The 17,457-nt window shown below is 45.3% G+C and overlaps 1 protein-coding gene across 1 annotated transcript; it reads right to left on the bottom strand.

Moving 5' to 3' along the window:
• Window positions 1-382: 382 nt before the first annotated feature.
• Window positions 383-16,822, bottom strand: PCGF2 (polycomb group ring finger 2). The gene is made up of 9 exons (XM_065422674.1): window positions 16,711-16,822; window positions 15,549-15,645; window positions 11,852-11,907; window positions 11,015-11,065; window positions 10,781-10,889; window positions 9,947-9,995; window positions 8,060-8,155; window positions 6,564-6,644; window positions 383-896 (listed from the first exon to the last, which is right to left on the bottom strand). Exons 1-9 carry the CDS (start codon window positions 16,820-16,822, stop codon window positions 552-554), a joined length of 996 nt encoding a protein of 331 aa, XP_065278746.1. The 3' UTR covers window positions 383-551.
• Window positions 16,823-17,457: the final 635 nt, after the last annotated feature.

Below are 17,457 nucleotides of genomic sequence, written 5' to 3'. Positions count from 1 at the left end.
GGAAGAATTGCAGGATTTACAAAGCTCTAAGACCCACTTCCTGCCTGTCCATACGCACAAAAGACTCAACACCTGCTTTTAGGTTCTTCATCCCTAAACCAGTCAGGAAAGGGGGTGGGGGAGGCAGACACAAGCATGACATCAGATGTGGCGCTTAAGAAATGCCTGGACAAGCCTCATCCTTTTGGAAGAAAGTGACAGCACCACAAATGCATTTACACCGAGGATTGAGGCTTTCAGTCCATGTGCTTTGCCATTACCTGTGTATCCGTTACTACGGAGTCCCATTAGCTCCTTGGGTGAGCGAAGGTTTAGAAAATGAAGGGGCTGCCGCTTTTACCTAAACGTGGGCTCATGGCATGCAAGTTCCATAAAGTTGAAGACAAAAAAAAAAAAAATCATTAAAAAATACTCAACCACATTTTGTGTCTGTTGTTTGCATTTTAAATTAATCTGGTCAATCAATAGAAAATAAGTATGTATAATTTTTTTCCCTATATACACATATATATTTATATATAAAATGGAAAGTCATGCCCCAGGGGTCCCTTCTAGGTCAAGGCGGATGCTGTGCTGCCATTCACAGTCATTTTGCGCCCCCTGCTGGAGGAGTGTGGCATTTGGTGGCAGTTCGAGGTGCCATTGAGTATGGTGCCGGGGTTGGCAGGGATGCTTATCGTGGTGGTGTTGGAGCTGGGCGACCCGTGGGAAGGTGTGGCAGGGCTTGGCAGGGACGAGGAGGTGGCGGGCAAGGTGGCTGGGCTGTTGGCTTTGTCGCTGACGGATTCGCACTCGGATGCTCCGCTGGTGTTGGTGCATTCAGAGTTTGCAGGCTGGGACAGTTTTAGTCTCTTGCAAGCTGGCTGCACTCGGTATTTCAAAGGGAGAGGCCCATTCTACAGCGGGGAGAAGGGAGACAAAAGATGTTCACATGGGTGTTTTTAGAGACGATCACACTGATATCTACACCAATTAATCTGGACATAGGGTAGCTGTAGCTGTTGGTCTCAGGATATTAAAGAAACAGGGTGGGTGGGATAATATCTTATTGGACCAGCTTCTGTTGATGACAGAGACAAGCTTTTGAGCCACACGAGCTCTTCTTCAGGTCTGGGACAGCAGTTTGGGACTCAGAAGTGAAGCTAAAGGGGGAGAGATTCAAATGTATAAAGGGGTAGCCAAGGGGCCTAATTCCCATTAGCTGCCAACAAGAGTTATGCATCTGACTGCCATTTGTTCCTGGGAACGTCGCCCCTAAAATCATCAGTGTAAATAAACTGACTTGACACCAGAGCGTGCTATGGCCTAGCATTTAACTTCATGTTTAAAAACTCAGCCAGGGCCCCAATTCAACAAAACACAGGCTTAAATCTGTCCCAAGAACTCTGCTAGATCAGGGCTCAATTCAATACAATGATCGTCTAAAGCCCAGTTTTATTATGGCCTTGCTGTTGTGACTCCCGAGTTAAGTTTAATTCTCCTGAATTAACTGAACTTTGTACCACAAGCTTATGTTGTAAAAGTCTCAAAATGGCAAACATCGAAACAAAATATGAAGTTTAAGTATTATCTAAATTGTTCATGCTAGCGTCTTCTCAAGATAGACGTATACATAAGAGAGGAATGGAGATACAATATTTTTAAAAGGAACAGTATCAGTTTAAAAATCCTACTTAAACCAAATGCATGTCCTTACCTGTGCTGCTAATAATACCTCATTATTAAAACTATATGAATTTTTATTTACTTTATCATTTATGAATGTGTTTCCTTTCCCCCCCTCTTATATTCCACTCTGCTTCAGCAGTGTAAGTTGACTGGTCAGTTTCAATTCTCCTTATCAGTTTAACTTTAGGAGTTCTCAAGCTCTGGAACAAAACCCAAGTTCTGGTTGCAGAATGCTTTGGGAGAGTAGCAGGGTATGTTCAACATCTAACCCAGATCTGTTTCATGTTTTGTTTTTAATTCAGGCATAGACTATTTCTATTAATATTAGTCTGTTTAAAACTTTCCCCTTTCATGACCTAAAACTATGTGACAATGTAATTTTAAAACATTGCCATCCATCTATAAAATGCTTTGAGATCTAGGGATTAAAAGCACTAAGTATTATTAAGAAACATCTGCAAACAGGTAGGTTCTCAGTTCTGACAAACATTTTCAAAATATCTTGCCTGACAAAGTTTTGAGGTAATACTGATGGGGGTTAAAAAGTTCTACCAAAGGACTGTGGCATTGTCTCATTAACTAACCATTTAAATGGTGGCAGGTTTCTGAGTGGTAGTTGTGTTACTCTGTATCAGCAAAAAGAATGAGGATTCCTTGTGGCACCTTAGAGACTAACAAATAAATTAATAAATACATTTGTTAGTCTCTAAGGTGCCACAAGGACCCCTCGTTCTTTTAACCATTTAAATGGTTTGTTATAGGACGTTATGTTCTTTCTCCATAATACACAATCCATTGCGTCCCACAGGCTAGCTGGATATCCAAACTACGATCTAAGAATGAAGCTAGAGAGAAAACACAGGACTGAAAGAGTCTGAAAATATTTGTCTCAAATAAAATCTCAGTACTTGGATATAATAGTGAAGGGCAGAATGAGTGAAATATTAAATTATGGGCACCAACATGCTTTCACTGGCTGTAATGGGAGATTTGCCATTTGGTTTCTCAGTGGGAAATGGATTGAATCTTACAGTCACAGTTTCCCTTGACTGCACTTTGTGTAGCCTTTTACACCAGAATCGTGGTGTTCAACACCCACTAGTATGAATGGCTACACAAGGTGCAGGGCACTGATGATTCAGGCCCCATTGTGCAAGTGCACAATCCTTTGGCTATAGGATTTATTGTTTTGTTTTATTTTCATATGAATTTCCAGTGGCTCTTTCCAGGCACACCTGTAAAATTTCAAGTTCTGAGATGTCTTTCCAGGAACTGAGCCAGTTGGCTCAAGAATTTAGATGTTCATGAAAGATTAAAAGCTAGTTTCTGGAAAAGATTTTCAGGCTGCCTTCCAGAAAAAAGTGATGAAGGATTCAGGAATTCAAATGAGATGCATCTTAAAACCCACCCACTAGCAAGTGGCAATGTGAAAAATATCCTACTGAAAACCATTTAAAATTTCCTAGCTGGTCTCTCAAGGAGCCAGGGCTTTATCATGTGAACTGTTGCGCACTGGTCTAGCACAGCCCTTAGACTCACATGCTTACCTATTGAGTTCAATGAGACTCCCCGTTTGCTTAAAGTTAAGCATGTGCTTAAGCCCCCACTTCACGAAATGCGCACATATTCAAAATGTGTTCCTATTCTGGAAAGCACTTGAACAATTCAATAAAATTAGAAGATGGCAAATTCAAAACTGATGAAAGGAAATCTTTTCACAACCAAACAGCGGAACTCATTGCCACATGATGTCATGGTGGTTAAAAACTTAGCAAGATTCAAACAAGGACTAGATGTTTATATAGATAACAAGAACAGATAAAATAAGTAGGTAGTTTCTCTTCCAAAATATATATTAACATTAAGAAGGGCTTAAATGCATCAGGATTTAAACCAATCTCTAACTCCTAGCAATTAGGGGAATTTTGTTCTTCTAAAGCATGTCCTACTGACTGCTGTCAGAGAAAGGATATTGGACTAGATTAGATCTGTGGCCAATCTAATGAGTCTATGTTAGGAGAAAAAGGATGTTCCAGATGTTAGACCGCAAACCTAGGACCCAGGTTCAAGACCCTGCTCTGCCACAGACTTTGTGTGTGACCTTGAGCAAGACATTTAATCTCTCTGGGCCAGATTTACAAAGGTATTTAGGTGCCTAAGTCCAGATCCTCAAATGGCGATTCAGTGGTAGCGAGGCACCGAAATACCTTTGTACATCTGTGCCTCAGTTCCCTATCTGTAAAAGGGGAATAACTACTTCCCTACCAGGGCTGCTGAGAATAAATCCATTAAAGATTGTGAGACCCAGCTATCACAGTGATATGGGCCAGATAAGTACCTTAGATACAGAGGAGCTTAACCATGTGATGAAGTCCCATTGACTTCAACAGTACTTTTAACCCAGATCCTCATTGGTATTTGGGTGCCTAACTCCCATTCATCTGGGTCCTTCTGAGCTTTCCTGAATTGGAACTGAAGTGCTTTAAAGACTCGAGCCACAAAAGGGGAAATCTAGAGCTGCTGGAGTTCATTTGCAATGATCACTAAGAAGGGTAACGTTAAACCCTTTTCCCCTTTAAAAAACAAACAAACAACAGTTGATTTGTGCAGGGCAGCTATGTCTGGCTAGGAAGAGGGTGGTTGTTGAAAGTTCGCCCCTGTGCCCCACCGCAGGCTGGGAGAGTGAATCAAGGCTCTTCGGAGCACCTGGTTCTAATTAAACGCTCTAGCAGAGAAAGCGTCAACAAGGGAAACATGGTTTTGGATGGATCTCGGTTTTCAAACCCGGCACTTTCCCTCCTTCCGATGCCCTTTCGGAAGTGCCAGCAACACCCCCGTTCCAGGTGTGGGGGCAGCGGGTAATAGTCGGGACCTGGGTTTTTTTCCAGAGTTGCTGAACACAGTATTGCCAACACTGGGGGGAGGGGGAGTGTCAAAAATCGCAAGTCAAGCCCCCCAAATCATGAGATTTTTATAAACTGGATTTTGTTTGTTTGTTTTTTAATTTGCCTTCTGATTTTTTTGCCTTTCATGGTCACATTTTCAAGCTTTTATCCACAACCATGTTCTATGGCCCATGTTATAGAGGAGGTCAGACTCACAATGGTCCCTCTACATAAGAACGGCCAGACTGGGTCAGACCAATGGTCCATCTAGCCCAGTGTCCTGTCTTCCGACAGTGGCCAATGCCAGGTGCCCCAGAGGGAATGAACAGAACAGGGAATCATCGAGTGATCCATCCGTTGTCGCCCAGTCCCAGCTTTTGGCAAACAGAGGCGAGGGACACCATCCCTGCCCATCTGGGCTATTAGCCACTAATGGATCTATCCTTCCATGAATTTATCTCGTTCTTTTTTGAAGGCCAAGACTATAACAGAGTTCACAACGTCCTCTGGCAAAGAGTTCCACAAGTTGACTGTGGCGTGTGAAGAAATTCTTCCTTTTGTTTGTTTTAGACCTGATGCCTATTAATTTAATCAGGTGACCCCTAGTTTTTGTGCTATGAGAAGGAGTAAACAACACTTCCTTATTTACTTTCTCCACACCAGTATGATTTTATAGACCTCAATCATATCCCCCCCTTAGTCGTGTCTTTTCCAAGCTGAAAATTCCCAGTTTATTAATCTCTCCTCATATGGAAGTCGTTCCATACCCCTAAACATTTTTATTGCCCTTTTCTGAACCTTTTCCAATTCCAATATGTCTTTTTTGAAATGGGACGACCACATCTGCACGCAGTATTCAAGATGTGGGCATACCATGGATTTATATAGAGGCAATATGATATTTTCTGTCATATTTTTTATCCCTTTCTTAATGATTCCCAACATCCCATTAGCTTTTTTGACTGCCGCTGCACACTGAGTGGATGTTTTCAGAGAACTATCCGCAATGACTCCAAGATCTCTTTCTTGAGCGGTAACAGCTCATTTAGACCGAATCATTTTATAAAATCATGAGAATTGGCAAGATTCTTAGCACCCTGCAGCTCCCATTAGCTGCAGCTGGAGTAGTGGGTGCCCAGCATGTCTAGAAAATTGAGGTCCAAGATATTTTTGGAAGAATAAACCTCTCCTTCTGAAACCTTTCCCCTAACTATTATTATCCACCACTGAAAAAACACCCACTCATCACAAAAAGATTTCATTTGAAAAGGAGCTGAGTTATTGCCTGAAAATTAGTATTGATTAACTGATATTAATCATTAGGAGTCTTGCAGTAGCATCTATGGACTTCAGAGATCAGGGCTCCCTTACGCTAGGTGCTGTACGAACATAGAGAGAGAAACCCAGTACTGAAGACTCAGACTTAAGGTCAGAAGGGACCATCATGATCATCTAGTCTGATCTCCTACACATTGCAGGCCACAGACCCTCACCCACCCACTGCAGCAATAGGCCCATAACCTCTGGCTGAGTTACTGGCGTCCTCAAATCTTGATATAAAGACTTCAAGTTGCAGAGAATCCACCATTTGCACTAGTTCAAACCAAAAAGTGACCTGTGCCCCCACGCTGCAGAGGAAGGTGGAAACCCCCCCCCCCCCCAGAGTCTGTGCCAAATCTGCCAGGGGGAAAACATTTCTTCCTGACCCCAATTAGAGTGATCAGTTAGACCCTGAGCATGTGGGCGAGACCCGCCAGCCAGCCGCCGGGGAAAGAATTCTCTGTAGTCACTCAGAGGCCTTCTGCTCTAGACTTTAAGCTTTGGAGATGGGACACCAAGTGGACAAATGGTGGGAGGGGAAACAGAACAGGGAAGGGAAGTGACCCACGAAGCCAGGGCTGGCACCCGTGTCTCCTAGATCCCAGGCGATTGCCCTGCCCACTGGACCACGCTGCTTCTCAATAAATGACAAAGATACTTCCAGCACAGAAGAGGGAGTTTCTTACTCACCCTTCTCCAAGGATAGATATAGGCGATGTCCATAAGCGTGTAATATTCCTTTAAAGGTTCGTCTTCGTAGAGAACTTCCACCTGACAAATACAGACCACAGTGAATCTTTCCCCCTCCAGTGACCCAGGGGTCCCAAGGACAAAATAAAATAACTTGTTTCCCAATCCATGGTTGGACAGAAGGGGTCAGATTTCCTCTTCCACAGAGCTCAGCTCCCATTTAGGCATCTAAATAATCTCCATGGTGCCCCATTCCCACTTTAGACCAGATTTTCCTAAGAGCCCAACACCAACCGAGCTGCGTTCTTTTGAAAATCTGGCCACTTACTTTGGTGCCGAAGTGGGCTCTAAGCTTCTTTTGAACATTGGGCAGTCGGGGGTGGAATTAACCATTGCTCCACACTTTGCCCAGCAAAATGAATGTAAACATGCTACCAAATCAGAGTGACTCTATACAAAATGCAGTGAATCAGGTCCAATGTCCCTGTGTCAGGTCTCCTCCTGGTAGGAATCAGTGTCAGAATCATTCTGAAGAAGGCCCTGTTAGGTAGACTGGATAGGTGAGGGTGGTCTGGTGGACTGAGTTCTGACCCTTGTGCTAGCTTGCTGAATAGCTCTGGGCAAGTCTAGCTTCCCCCTGGGTACAGAATGAGGAGGCGGATGCTTATTTAAAAGAGGGCTGCAAGACTTAATTAGCAAATGTTTGTACGGCAGGGTGAATAAGTGCTAAGTAGTATTATGACAACTGCCAAGTCTTTAAACAAGTGTGTGTTTTCAATAAGAGAAACACATAATAAATCTTTGGAAAATCTGGGGAGGTCTTTGAGATTGGAATTTCCAGCACTGGTGCGGGGCTGTCAAGAATGTGTTTGGTTTTATTTGGGGGGAAAGGCGGAGGGAGGAGGTTCTCTGAGATACGCTCTTCTTCTGAAACGGACGGGGGCAGCGCCTCTGCCGGTGCAAATCAAGGCCGTTGACTTCAAATGGAGTAATGCAACTTGATGCCAGCTGTTCCTCTGGCCCCATTGTGCTAGGCAACGGTGGGTCGCAATCTTGGTTGGGGTCCTGAGGTGCTACTATAATGCCCATCAGATAGAATATAGCTTTGTATTGCAATAGTGCCTCAGTCAGGATCCTGTTGTGCAAGGTGCTGTGCAAACGTAACAAACAGGGGTCTGGCCTAAAGAGCTTAATAGCTAAGTATAACCAACAATAACGACATTGAAAGGAGAATGGGGACATGCAGTTTTTGAACCCAGCAAGGACCCCAGTTTGTATTTAGAATGAGGGGTGTAAGAAGGGACTGTCCAAAGCCAGCAGGCCCCAGGGACAACGTTTAAATGCTCATACACCTTCCATGGATGTAATAAACGACCGTCCAAATACAACCGGCCTAACGGGTGCTGCACCCGTGGGCACGCACTGCATGGGACCTTGACAGAGGTCAGCAGATCAAGCAGTGACCTAGGACCAGTTGCCGGTCGCTCGCTACTCACTTTGTACTTGCTGGGAACATCCATCTTATTGCGGAGAAATTTAGCCAGATGCATGACTGTCATGGCAGCAGGACACCGGAGGAACCTTACACCGTTCTTCTGGGGCCAGACCAGAGGGAAGGCAGGGGGAGGAGGGGAAGAGAAGAGCGTTACTGAGAGCTGAGCAGCTGGAACGGGAGAGGGGATGAAATACGTACAGGAGCAGCTGTAAATCTATCGTACACAAACAGAGCATGAAAGACCTGCAGGTCACACGCAAAGGGCTCTGCTGCAATCTATACTGTTCTGGTTTTGCAAGGCAAGGGTGGGGAGCAGGGGCTAGAGCGCCTCACAGAGAAAACAGCAGCAGCAGAAAAATGCCTTCGACTGATTTTTAACTCGGAGGCCTCTGGGACATAAATGACTCACACCCCATTAAAAAGGACCAAAATAAATATCTTGCTAACTGGTTAGACTACAAATCAGATCATTCGATCTCTCAAGGGCTGCACAAAGTAAGCAGAAAAGCCCTTATGAGATAACCAGAGAACCAACAGTGTCTTTATATATTTATACAGAGACAAACATATTCTACACGTGTGTCTGTGTTGATTTCCTCCTTACTAATATTTCAGAAGAAAGATGAGCTCAAATTGAAATTCTCGGGATTAATAGTGCCAAACTCTAGAAAAAAAAATTCTCTCAGATCATTTGCTCTAAGCACAGAGCTGGGAGCCAGGAAATCTTGAGTTCTAACCTCATCCAGCACGCTGTTTATGGCCCTGGGGCAAGGTTCACTCAGGCCCTGGCCTAACAAAGAATTAGAACTAATTGTCCTTAAAGTTACAGATGTGCTTTGTGGGACTGGTAGCCTAAATTTCCTAAAGTGGCCACTGATTTTTGGATGTCCAGTTTAAGACATCTTGGGCCTGCCTTCCAGAGGGTGCTTGCGGTGCATAGGAATAGGATGGTATCCTTTTAAATAGTTTGTGAGATCTCTAGTGATGCTTACTGTGTAGTGTTTTAGTAGCTGCCAGAACCCAGTAAGCACCACAGCGTCTATATAGCTAATCCTTGCATGGGGTGTATATACAGCAAACATCATTATTTAGATGAATAGATTTTAAGGCCAGATGGGACCATTATGGCATCTAGTCTGACCTCCTGTATAATACAGGCTGGAGAATTTGTGTCTGTGTGGTTCCTTGATTGTTGTGTGAATAGCAAAGACCACCCCACATTGTAGTTGAAATCAATAAAAGCTACAGGGCCTCAGTCCCTCTGAAAGTCAAATCCAGATCCTCAGATTGAAATCACTGGGAGGGAGGCATCTAAATACCTTTTGAAGATCTGGGCAAAAAGTCCATCAAGAGTTGGGCATCCAAAATTTGAAACACCCAAAGTCACTGGCCCCCTTTAAAAAAGTGGACCTTAATTTCTGCCCCTCAGATTTTCCACCCGTACCATGAGACGAATAGTTCCTACTTATCTGCCCCAACGCAAAGGCCCTAACCCTAGGCCTTTGCACCGCACCCAACCTTTGTAAAAAGCCATTTCTTGGAGTGAGTTTGATTCTTTATTTGGATCCATGTGTAAAACCAGGGGGAGGGCTGGAGACAGGATTACTGGGGCCAGGGGAGCAGCAGCTCAAAGGCCAGGGGAAAGAATTGATCATCTGTTGCTGTCTCATACCCCCTGCCAAAAGAAACAAAATGTGGCTTCCACTTCAAGCTCTTTGGAACTTGCACAGACCCTAGTGCAAGCACTAGCGGAGCTGCCCCAGTGCAGGAAGCATCAGGTGCCTTCCGCTACCGCCTTCCCAGTCCCTAGTGTAATAACAACGCACTGACTGGGACCTCTTTTGTTTACCTGCAGGTCTCTTTAAGCGATCAGCCTGGCAGCACTTACTTTTTCCTTCTCCGCATCCCCGTTTTCAATCGTCCCTTTCTTTTCATCTCTAGGGAAGAAGGGACAGAATGAGCATTTTTGTAAAAAAGTAACCGAAAATAGAGTCACCCCCTTAACCACGGAGAGGGGATATTAACCTCGCCAAGGCAGTCGTGACACAAGGGTTAATTTCTCTCTGGATATGCGGTGGTGAAGAGGCATGTACCATCTAATCATCTCCAGCTAAGCCATAGAGCCAGTGGATAAAAGGCTTCGCGACTGCAATATGCTCTACTCAGGGCTTTGTTTTAGCTTGTGTATTGCAGCTACAATGCTCCACGCGGCTGACTTCAGGTCACATGACGAGCCCTCCATTCATAAGCTTAATTAGCCCCTGCACATCCACAACACACCTGAGGCTCTCTAGTCTGTACACAGCCACTTTTAAGGGTATGTCTACACTACCCGCCGGATTGGCGGGCAGCGATCAATCCAGCGGGGATCGATTTATCGCATCTAGTCTAGACGCGATAAATCAACCCCTGAGCGCTCTCCCGTCGACTCCTGTACTCCAGCGCCACTAGAGGTGCAGGCGGAGTCGACGGGGGAGCGGCAGCAGTCGACTCATTGTGGTGAAGACACCACGGTAAGTCGATCTAAGTACGTCGCCTTCAGCTACGTTATTCACGTAGCTAAGCGTTCTCGGTCTTTTTCACACTTGCTGTCTGGTCACCCTAGCTGAGAACAGTCTTCAGGATTCGATCCGTTCCCGCAAATAAGATCTTAGAGGTAGCCAGAAAGGGCAGGATTTTGACTCAGAACAGAAGGAGTTTAGCAACAGCAACAAAATCTTACCTCATTCCTTCGTAAAACTCTATGGATAAGCTGACAATTTCATCATCTGTCAGGTTCCCTTTGTCTTGTTCGGAAACTTCCCCACGATCCTCATTAGACCCATTGGGAACTACACAAGGAGCAGGAAGAGAGACGTTAAACCCCTCCCAAAATGTATTTAGCATCGAGACAGAGAGGAGAAGAGAACAGAAAGGAAGAGACACTGCGCGGCTATTCCTGTTTGCAGACACTTACCGTCTGCCATGGGATAGGCTGCATAGAAGTCACGCCGTCTCTTCATTTCATCTGCAAGAGAAGATCAATCAAAGCAAGGAAGTGGTGAGAAAGAAAGAATGAAAAGAGAGGGAGAATAGAAGATCGAGTCCTAGTCTACACCATTTTTATGCCCAGTTGGGAGTGTGATGTTTTACCAATACAGTCATACCAGTATAAGCCTTCATGTGGATGCAGCGATACTGGTTTGAATGTGTCCTATACTAGGGGCTAGTCTACACTACCCGCCCGGATCGGCGGGTAGAAATCGATCTCTCGGGGATCGATTTATCGCGTCTCATCTAGACGGATAAATTGATCCCCGAATCGACGCGCTTACTCCCACCTCGTCAGGAGGAGTAAGCGCCGTCGACGGGGGAGCCGCAACGGTCGATTTGCCGCCGTCCTCACAGCGGGGTAAGTCGAATAGGATACGTCGAATTCAGCTATGCTATTCGCGTAGCTGAATTTGCGTATCTTAAATCAATCCCCCCTCTCCCCCCCCAGTGTAGACCTAGCCCTGGATAGCTTATTCCCCCTACGGAAATAGCTACACCAGTATAAGCACCTTTATCCCGATATAACTGCGTCCACACTAAAGCAGGTTGTACCCCTGTAACTAACCAGGTATAGTGAAAGGGGTGCAACTTCTGTGTTTGCACTGGGCGTAAGGGTGGCAATTTCACAAGCCCTTTAACCCCACTTCCAATGATGTAAGGGGATCGACTTCAACAGGAGCAGAGTTGGGCCAACACAGAGCATCACACCCAAATCATCCCCGTTATTACTTGATTTGATTATTGCTGTCTGTATCTGTACCTTTGAAAAGCCCAGGGACTAGTTTGTACACTATGTCTTGTAAGGTTTTGTCAGACCTGAAAGACACAAATAAGAATTAATCAGGGAGGGTGAGTGTAGTTATTTCCGAATCCATTCCAGTCACCTGTCTGCGTTCTCCAGCCACACCAAAAGAGAGCACCTTCCACTCCTGGGCAAAAGACCGTCACAAGGCTTATGCACCATTTAAGCCCTCAAAACAGGGCTTACGTGGGACTTAAATAGCGCACAGACATTGCACGGGTCCTTTGCAAAGGAACACAGTCGGATGAATTCAAGACCACGTTGTACCGGCTCTGCGCCAATTTGAATATTGCTGGTAAAACTCCTATTGACTTTGATGTATGTGGACACAGGTTGCAAGTAGCCTTTGGGAAGTCATAACCCCATTGCATATTATTGGTATCCCGAAACTTGGTGCTGAATGGTGCCAAGCACCTGGCAGGATTGAACCCATAGTCCTTAATATGTCCATGACTGACATTTCTGACAACACAGCTGGGTATTATGCAACTCAGATGGAGGGGGAAGCAAAAGAGAAAGGAAAATGACTAACCATGCAAATTCAGAGTCTGCTCCAAAACCCAATGAAGTCAAACAGGGAAGACATGAGGACTTTGGATCTGGCCCAAAAAGAAGGGCTATGTCTCTAGTTCCAAGAACAAATGGGAACATCAGGGTCACTGATCATATATCAAAATTATTTCTATAATATAATAAAAGATACCTCGCTCAGATATAGGGCTTTTCATCTTTAGCCCCTTCCATCTGAAGCTCTCAACATGCTTTGCTAACCTTTGTGAATCAAATCTCCCAAGACCTTCATGTGAGGCAAGCTGAGATCAGTATTCCCACTTTACAGATGGGGAAGCCAAGGGAGAAAGAGATTATGGCTAAATTTTAAGTTTGTGTGCCTAAACATAGACTTCGACTGACATGCAGTGAGAGATGTGGGCACCTCTGGGAAAAGTTCAGCCACCTTGTTTAAGAAGTAGTTTAGGGATCCACCCTAGAAATGTTTGGTCTAAGGCCCAGATCCTCAAAGGTATTTAGGTGTCTAATTTGCATTGATTTCAATAGGAGTTAGGTTACCCACATGACTTGAACAAGTTTTCTTCCAGACGCTGACACAGATTTCCCACACCCTTCTGATTCCCAAGTCTATGCCTCAACTACCCGACTCTGATAAAAATAGAGAGAAGACTGTGGATTTGATTCTCATTCACAATCCAGGCCCCTTGCCGCTGCTAAAGTGGTGTAAAGGGGCCCTAGTGCCAATGAAAATTGGGGTCTGATCGGACAAGGATGCAAAGATATGGTGGTAGAGTGGCTAGCATAATGGCAGGAGACGGAGGGGTTGTCTGTAACTAGTAGCTACTGCAATGCAAATTATAAAGTAAGGTCTGGGTGATATCTCAGAGCTTGGAAGATCGGTGCAATTCTAGCCTGCTGCTTTGTGTCTGTCTGTATGTTGGCAGAGTGCATCTCCGTCTGGGTCTGTGCACACATTCAGAGATATTTAACAGAAAGGTCTGTGGGAGTTAGAGTGTAAATATTTCACAGGGAACCAAGAAAAAAAAAATAAAGAAGTGTTACTACGGAAATGGATTTACATGGAAGAGCTAAAAAAAGCCCCTAGTGATGTATTGAAGCCTTAACGGTTTCTATGCCAACCACCTGCAGAGCTAATTCTACAACTGACAAGACATGTCTGGCTTCCCCAAACCCAGACGAATAGGGAAGGAGCGAAGCCGGCATAAAGCATGCACCAAGCGTGGGGGTTTGACTGCATTAGTTTGATCCTAGTGGTTCTGGGCATGGAACAGGGGTCTGGAAACCACCCACCCACCCACCCACAATAGTAGCGGCTGAGACACAGCCAGCCGCACGCTCACATAGAATAACCCTCCACTGGGAGAAGAACGCATCGTTCCAAGGCAAATGGATCAATGAATTATAAACCACAAGCGGGTTCAGGTTAAATTTCTCTTGTCGTGGCTTCAAAGCCTGACGGCTGCGGTCCGGGCACTGTCTAAAGATGACCTCAGGTACTCAGTCCAAACTGACAGAGGATGTAACTCACATTGTGCCTTTCCCTGCTAATTAATCATCCCAATCTCTTTACAACATCCTTAAAGGGGGCTGGAAAATTCAGAGACGCTCCTGGTCCTGTCTGTCACATCATGACACTTGTCGTCTGCCCTTCCGGCTCGGATCTCATTGATATTATACAACACAGAGAGTGGGGCCCCATTACATTAGGCGCTGCATCTGGACACTGGAAGCTGTTGAGGTGGGACTATCTTGACATCACAGCCCTGCTGGGGCTTTGCTTATGATGTCAAACTCCCCAGGAATGCCCATGATGACATCAAACACAAAATAATGACCGGGTACAGAATTCCCTAGCCCGTGCAGCTGTTATGAGAAAAATGAAAGTTAGGATGCTCTGGTTCTGATCATTCCTTCCTCTCCTCCCCTGCAAGCATTCAAGGAGATAGGAGAGACTTTGGGTCAACATTCAAATAACCTACATACAGTAGACTATAAGGTGTCAGATATAGTCTAGTAGGCTATTCTAGTAAACTAAGGCAGGGGTGCTGGAACAATTTGTACAGTGGGGGTGCTGAGACCCATTGAACCAAACTGTAAATCCTGGATATAATGGAATCCACTTCAAGCCAGGGGGTGCGGCAGCACCCCCAGTTCCAGCACCTATGCTATAAGGCGTAAAACTGCAGAGTGCAAATCCTGTTCTTCCGGGGCAGCAGATTTCACTTGGCTTCAACAGAAGATACTTACTCTTTTTAGTAGAAAATAACGCTCTTGATCTTATAGACCATCCACTGCAGTGGCTGAAGGAAGAAAACCACAAGAGGTCTTTCCCAACACAAACGTCTATGATTCTCTGCTGCGTATGCCCGGAGTCAGCACACTAAGGTAGTTGTCTGGTGCCCATGTCAGTAGTATGTGAGCCCCTCACCATCTTTAATGGATTTATCCTCAAAACATCCCTGTGAGGTGGGGAAGTGCTGTTGTCTCCACTGGAGAGATGGGAAACTGAGTCACATACAGACTAAGGCCTGGATCCTCAAAGGTAGATAGGTGCGTAACTCCATTGGGTGGAGGCCTTTGAGGCTCTGGGCCTAAGTGCCCAGACACAGGAAGTCTGTGGCAGAGCTGGGAATTTGATCCAGATCTCCTGAGTCCCACACCCATGCCTAACTTTAAGTAAATTAGTCCCATTGGAGACAATGGATTACTCACATGCCGATGGTTAGGAACATACCTTGCTGAATAAGGGTCAGAATTACATACAGAGACCTCAGTTTTCCAAAGCAAATAGTAGTTTGGTGCCCAGTTTGGGGGACTTTAAAAAGGGACCTCGTTATTTGTTAATTCTGTGCATCCACCTTCTGGAAATCAGGGCCCCTTCAGGCATCCCAAGTTGCCGCCCCTCTCAAAAAAAAAGTAATAGATGCACCCAAAATCACTATTAGTGGCTCTGGAAAAGTTAGGCCAAAATATCCATCTCCCAACTGCAGCAAAGCAGGGAGGAGAATTTCCTGTGACAGTGAGGCTCGGTGACATGCTACAGCCGAAATCCAGAGCCTGATGCTTCCCAACTTCTGTGTTATCGGGGCTGTAGGGCAAGAACCAGAACAGTGAGATCCCTCACCTGATGCTGAGCAGGGGCCTGGTTTTATGCACCTGGACATCACACATGGGACAGTATTTGTTGGTCTCCAGGTAGCGGACGATGCAGGTTTTACAGACTAAAAAAAGAAAGAAAGAAAAATAAATAGGGTGAAATCAACATACAGACTCACGGGGTGACTATCACCCCTGGGCAAAGGGTCAGCACAAGGCCTAGGCGCCACTTAAGCACAAGGTATTAAGTCTCACTTCAGCTCCATTTATATCCTGCTTAAGAGGGACATAAATGGTGCCAACGCAGGATATAAGTGGTGCATCACTTGCCCTGGCCCTCTGTACAGGGCTGGCTTTGACCCACAGTGAACAGGCAGCTGCTTAGACATTCTGGGCAAGATAATTTTTTACCCTCACTGATTGGAAAGTAATCTGTGACTGCTTCCATTTAATCCACCTGTTAGCAGCCATGTATCAATGAGAGGGGGATCCCACCAGTAGGGGCTATTCCACATTCCCCTCTTATCAAGGCATGGTTTCCCTTACACCTTGCTTCTCTCTGCAGGTATATTAGAGGAATTGCTAGATTGGAGCAGACCCTGGGTCCAGCTAGTCTAGGACCTTGTCTTTGAACAGTGGCTGGAACTAGATGCTTTAGAGGAAGGTAGAAGAACCCAAAAGTAGGCAGATATGGGATTATCCGCCTCACACACACATAGCTCTCATTCTGATCTCTAATCGTGAGAGATTGCCTTAAGCCCTGTATAAGAAATATGGTAGGATTCTAGCTTCACCACCCCCTCCCCAATTCACCTCAAAATTATTGAGCGAGTAATCCGAGGCCAAGAGTGACTAAGGGTTTGGGGTGCTTCCAATTTGGGGGTGTCTCACATGACAAGGAGGCCCTGGTTTCCAGAAAGGGAGAGCTCTGCTCTTCCTGAAAAACTAGCATCAGGCCTCTTTAAGGTATCTCAAGTTAGGCACCCAAAAATCACCAGCCACTTTGGAAAAAGCTTGGCCCATGGAGTTATATTCAGGTGAGCAGCTGGGGACTCTCTCATCACCACCAGCTGGCTTCTGATCTTAACACCCAAAAAGGAGATCTGCCTGGTGGAATGAAAGAAAAGAGCATTTCATTGGGAACAGCGGATTTCTCCTTCTTTCTCCCCCCAGGTACAGAGGAAACTTACAGGAGTGTAAACATTCCACTATGGTGGTTGCATCTATGAAGTAGCCGCCACACAAAGCACACATCAAGTGGGGATTCAGCTCAGTGATCTTTATCCTGGTGGTTCTGTGCATTTTGGATCCGGGCCTCAGCAGATCCTCTCTGGAAACAAACACACACACCCAGAGGATCAAGTTAGCGGCATCTACAGGGTCATCACCCCTCCTGGAATATTACAGCAACCAGAACCAAGTCATCAGCTGGAGCTAGTGAAGGCAACATTCCAGAAGCAAATGGCTCAGTAGGTTACAAACCACAGGAGTCTCTGGTTTTAGGATTTATTCCCCCTCCCCCCCACACACACACACCTTGTAATCTGGGTTTTGTGGTCAGGCCTTGCAAAGCGTCTGAAATTGCAATAATCCAGAGAGCGGGATGGAGGACTGAGTATTTGTATTTTAACAAAACAAAACACCTCTTTTTCAGCCCCCATAGAGTCCGACTGGGATGGGTAGCACCCTTTCCAAATGTAATCTTGTTGATGAGCCTAACTGGTTATGGGTTTGCACAGTGCCTAGCACATAGGGGCCCAGAACTGGTTGTGGTGTTTGGGTGCTACCACAGTATAAATGTAAGAAAATAATAATACTCCTGGGGGAAGATATAACTCACCTAGAGTATTACAATCTGGCCCATAGTGATCCTACAGCTTACATTATATAACGAATCTCTCTTTTTACTCCCAAATCCTGACCAAAACACATACCAG

Source organism: Emys orbicularis, chromosome 25, assembly GCF_028017835.1.
Source record: "Emys orbicularis isolate rEmyOrb1 chromosome 25, rEmyOrb1.hap1, whole genome shotgun sequence".
NCBI classification, from domain to species: Eukaryota; Metazoa; Chordata; order Testudines; family Emydidae; genus Emys; species Emys orbicularis.
Note: the sequence above shows the minus strand (reverse complement) of the source record. Positions and strands in the feature narration are given on the sequence as shown.

Coding starts and splice junctions, on each gene's coding strand:
- PCGF2 (XM_065422674.1), bottom strand. CDS start 16,822: ATGCACAGAACCACCAGGATAAAGATCACTGAGCTGAATCCCCACTTG. Junction 11,908..15,548: donor AGGCCCCTGCTCAGCATCAG/GTGAGGGATCTC, acceptor TGTGTCTTTCAG/GTCTGACAAAACCTTACAAG. Junction 6,645..8,059: donor ATGTTCCCAGCAAGTACAAA/GTGAGTAGCGAG, acceptor TGTATTTGTCAG/GTGGAAGTTCTCTACGAAGA.